Source organism: Antrostomus carolinensis, unplaced genomic scaffold, assembly GCF_000700745.2.
Source record: "Antrostomus carolinensis isolate BGI_N321 unplaced genomic scaffold, ASM70074v2 scaffold26993, whole genome shotgun sequence".
NCBI lineage: Eukaryota > Metazoa > Chordata > Aves > Caprimulgiformes > Caprimulgidae > Antrostomus > Antrostomus carolinensis.
In genome coordinates, this window is record NW_010306268.1 from 31808 (window position 1) to 36738 (window position 4931).

Below are 4931 nucleotides of genomic sequence, written 5' to 3' on the forward strand. Positions count from 1 at the left end.
CAGCCACTCTCAAGCAGGCCAGCAGCTGGTTCTGTAGGTTGTAAAGCATCCCATTACCAGGACTTTTGAAAGGTCTCCGATCTTCCAAGCTCCCAGCACCTTGTGCTAAACAGGATATAAATCCTGGTCCTCTTGGCCATGCTTTGCTGCTCCTCTCACAGGGACAGAGGGTTTGGCTGGAAGGGACTCTTCCCTGGGTCTGTCACCACCCCTGCTGCAGCCCTGTCCCCCACAGCATGGGCAGCCCTGGATCTCTGGGCGGGGTGTGGGCCCCAGGTTGCTGTCGGGGCTGACCTACACGTTTGAGGCGCTGTGCCGAGCCCCTTCTCAGCTCAGGGTGCAGGATCGAGCGGGAGCTGCGTATTCAGACAAAGAGCTTAGCCAACCACCGGCTTCGAGGGGGCCAGGAGCCGGCAGGGAGAGCTTGGCAGTGCTCGCTGCCTGATTTCCAAGTGAAAGGGAATAAATAATGAGAGGAAATCCTCCTGTCTCACCTTCCCTCACAGCTCTTACCCCCTGCCACCTCAGCTGGCTGCCACTGGCTCCCACACCAGCCACGCAGCTTGTCCCCAGTGTGTCCCCAGGAGCCTGGCACAGCTGGGGATGTGCTCCAGCTCCCACAGCAAATGCAGCACAGACCTGTCTCGGTTTTTCTTGCTTCTGCTTCCTGCTGCTGTCCCAGAGCTGGTGGCCTGTCCCTCCTCACTGATGAGGAAACACTGGCGGGCTGTTTCAGAGAGCAGTGGGTGCTGACCTGGTACCCCCTGGCTGTCTGGTGGGCTGGTGAGATGTGTGAGGACAGGACAGAAGGGTGTTTGGAGGTGAAGGGTAAAGCAGCAACCAAGATGGGCTGTGCCAGTGGGTGCTTGGTTGCTCTGTAGTTCCCCCTCCGCCGCGTCACCTTGCAGAGCGTGTGATGGGCATTGTGCCCATCAGGACAGCACAAGGACCAGAACCTGGTCCTTGTGCTGTCCCTGAGGTGCCTTCCAGAGTCTGATGCTCTCGAGGTCTCTCTGTGGAGGGAGAAGATGTAAGAAGGAAATGACACTAAGGGCCAGGGCTTGCCACGTCTCCTTGGATTACTCTGATGGGCTGTGCACCACCCACGGTTCCCACAGCAGGGAAGGAAGCATTATTGGGCTGGACACATATGGGAAAACAAACAGTGAGAACACCAACCCCAGAGCGTCCCAGGACCTGTTCCCATTAGGGCACACCTTTATGTCCGGGCCAAGGAGTGGAGATGTCTCATCATGCCCAGGGCATGGAGAAGACCTCTCCCCAACTGTCCCTGGGGCATGCCCAACTCTTTTTAGTCGTGTTCTTGGCTTCCTGACACCATGTGAGTGTCAAATGGAGAGGCTGAGCCCCATCCAGGTGCCGTGGGTCCAGGAGGGGATGCCAGAGACCCTCCTGGGCTGTTCATGCTTGGTGAGTGGAGGCTGCAGGGGTTCTCCTGGGGGGGACACCCAGTCCTGGTCATCCAGGCAACCCCGTCCCGCACCCCACCACAGCCCAACACTGACACCTTGTGGTGCTGGGGGAAGGCCCCAGCGCCTCTGGTGGGACAGGAAACCCTCTGAGATACCTGCAGAAAGCTGTGTCCTCAGGGATGCCCTGGGATCACTGCTGGAGAGGCAGCAGAGGTGGGCTGGGAAACCCTGGCCGAGCCTTGGTGCTGGACCTGCCCGCTGCCCCTTTGACGGGTGTGTGTCTCCCCCCCGCAGTGTGTGGCTGCGACCTGGCCCAGTCAGGCTTCTTCTTTAAGAACCAGGAGTACATCTGCACCCATGACTACCAGCAGCTCTATGGGACCCGCTGTGACAGCTGTGGGGACTTCATCACAGGAGAGGTCATCTCAGCCCTGGGGAGGACCTACCACCCCAAGTGCTTTGTCTGCAGCACCTGCAGGTGAGCTGAAGGCATCATCAATGGCGCATGACCCCCCTGCAGAAGCCCTGTGCAGCCCTTGGCTGTGCACCCTGGAGAGGGCTGTTCATTACCCCACAACCCCTCGTTCCCTGCTCAGCATCACCGTGGGCACCTCCTCTGCGTTTTCTTAGTGGAAGCCCTTGGGAGGCAATTAAATGGCTCTGACCCTTCCCTTTGCAGCCTGGAGACCTACTTCGGTCCTCATGCCCCACTACACGTGCACACTTCCTGCCTCCCCTCGTAGTCCTTTCCTGGAGCCTCTCTGCTCCCAGCACCAGCCTTCCCTCTGGCCCCTGGGGAAGGAGCTCATGGGCAGCCCCAAGCAGTGCATCAGGTAAGTGGGTCACACCTCCCCACCTCTCTTTGGCCACAGGAAGCCATTCCCCATCGGAGACAAGGTCACGTTCAGCGGGAAGGACTGTGTCTGCCAAAACTGCTCCCAGTCTCTCATCAGCACCAAACCCATCAAGATCCATGGGCCCAGCCGTAAGTTGACTGCTCTCGTGTTATGTGATGGACCACGTGCGCCTGGACGGTGCTCAGGGGGGTGGCAGGACAGGCTCTGGGGCCAGCGTGCAGGGCTGCACAGAGCCATGGGCATTCACAGAGGTTTCAGAGGAGGAGCAGGGTAGTCTCACAGCTCCACCCAAGATTGCAGGTCACCACTGGTTTCGGAAACTCCCCTGGCCTGTTTGTGACCTGGGCAGGTGCCACCACCCCAGCAGGTGCTGTCTGGGGCAGCAGGAAGGTTTTGGATGTGGGTTTGCTCTGAGGCGGTGCCCAGATGTTGCTCTGTGTCCGGGTGCACCAAGGTCTCTGGCTGTTCTCCCAGCGCTGGCCTCACTCCCTGCCTCTTTAACTCCTAAAAAGGCTTTTTACACTCACCCCCTTGCCATGAACCTGAGCTAAAACTCAGCAAGAGCAATGGACAGGCTCCTTTGGCCTTGGTTTTTACCCCAGGTTGTTCCGTGGGATACCCTCTCTTCGTGCCCTTTCCCTCTCATGGGGCTTTTCCCCTCAGTCATTCCTCATTGCTGGCTCTCTGCCCTGGGCCACTGCAGAGCATCCTGTGGGTGCTGTGTGTGGGGCTGGCAGAGCATCTCTGTGGCATGGAGCTGCTGCATTCAGGGCTTGCTCCAGCACAGGGGGAGTGCAGCATTGATGTCCATGCTTCACTGTCCCCCATATACCCCGTGTTTGCTGATGTCAACTCCCAGGGGAGCTGTCTCAGCGCAATGTGTGGGCAGGTGGCAGAAGGCAGGGAGAGCGGGAGCTGTGCCACACCAGGCTGCCCAAACCCTGCCACGTCAGCAGCTGAGCCATGGAGGTGCCGGGCAAGGGCCCTAGCTGCTGCAGCTCAGCAAGCCTTGGGGCATCAGTGCCTGGAGCCAAGCCCATGGGTGACACTATGGTCCTTGTCAATGGGTCATCCCAGTGGCACTGGTGGTGGCTGTTTGGATTGAGTTATGATTGGTGCTGATGGGTCCTTGGGAGCCCCCCAGGCTGCCTCCCACCAGCTCTCACCATGGCCTTGTGGGACATGGCAGGGTTTGAATGAGCCCCAGCCAGAGAATGGGGCTTCCCTCATCTTCCTCCATCAGCACCCTGAGCTGCCCAGAGGTGGGCTGTGGCCAGCCCAGTCTCCCATAGCAGGGCAGGGGAAGGGTAGTCACACGCTCTGCATCTTGCCTGCCTTCCTCTCCCTTCCCATCCCCTTCCCGCCAGCACTCTTCCCCAGCTGCAGTGTGGGGTGACCTGAGGGCACCATGTTTTATTCAGGCCCAATGAACCCTGCTGCCTGCATGTGCTACTTGCAGCCCAGGTGGCCCTGGCAGTGCCACCCAGACACGGTGGCAGGAGATGTGTGCCTGCTGGAGCCCACACCCATGCACTCTGCAGGGAGGACATCCCTAGAAGAAGGATGCTGAGCCTCTCCCTGCAGCCGCAGCCCTGTGAGCAACTCAAAAACCAGCAGCATCTGTGTGAGAGAGGGGACAGATCCTGGCTCTGCTGAGCTGGCCAGCCTGCTTTTTGCCAGGGGTCCAAAATCTGCCTCCCCAGCTTTGTCCAGCAGACAGGGCCTTGGTGCAGAGCTGCCTGGGGATGGGCGGAGTGGAAAAGCCTGCCTGCTCGGCTGCCTGTGCGGAAGCAGGGAGCGGGTTAAGGAGAAACCCCATCCAGGCAGACTTGCTGCCCAGGGGGAGAAGAGGACAAGGAGGAGTCAAGGTCAGGGGTCCGAGGCCCATGTGCTTCCTGCTGTCAGCCTTGATGGGAGCCAGGGGAAGCAGGGAAGGAAGGGAGTCTCATAAATACTGCAGCAGGGCCGGACACGGCTGCCGGAGAGCACAGCCCTTCCTTTGCTGCGCTCGCTGCCGTACACTGCCCACCCCACTGCCCGAGGGGACCTGCCAGGGCACCATGGCCCCAGCAGCCCACACACTCACCCCGGCTGGAGCTCACCGTCCTGCAGGGAGACCTGGCTCTGTGCTGTGGTGGGTGCTCAGCCAGGGTGGCTGGGTGCCAGCAGCGCCTCAGAGGTCCCGGATCCAGCGGGAGACGTTCCTCCTGGCTCCTTTGCTGGGAACAAGTGGAGGTGGCAGATTCCCATAAATAAATGATTTCTTGTAAAGAACTGATCCCCAAGGGGCTGCTGCAGGAGCAGTCTCAGCAGCAAGGTGTTTATGTTAGCACCAACCCCTAGAAAAGAGGGTCCTGCAGGGCAGGGCTTTCCTCTGGGTGTGAGGGATGTGCTGGGTTAAATGGCTGGGGTGCCTCGGCATGGGCCAGCAGATGTGGGTGGTCCTGCCATGCTGCAGTGGTCCCACACACTCCCTCCTCCATCTGTCCGCCCTAGACTGCGCAGGCTGCAAGGAGGAGATCAAGCAAGGCCAGTCCCTCCTGGCCCTGGAGAAGCAGTGGCACGTCAGCTGCTTCAAGTGCCAAACGTGTGGGATCATCCTCACCGGCGAGTACATCAGCAAGTGAGTGCCACCATGCCA

General features: G+C 59.9%; 1 protein-coding gene across 1 annotated transcript in view; it reads left to right on the forward strand.

Moving 5' to 3' along the window:
• The window catches only part of ABLIM3 (actin binding LIM protein family member 3), a 24926-nt gene that overhangs the window by 1486 nt on the left and 18509 nt on the right, over positions 1-4931 (forward strand). The window contains exons 3-5 of the mRNA XM_010165080.2: positions 1728-1911; positions 2306-2418; positions 4787-4913. Coding sequence (XP_010163382.2) covers positions 1728-1911; positions 2306-2418; positions 4787-4913 — 424 coding nt within the window. The remainder of the gene's footprint in view (positions 1-1727; positions 1912-2305; positions 2419-4786; positions 4914-4931) is intronic.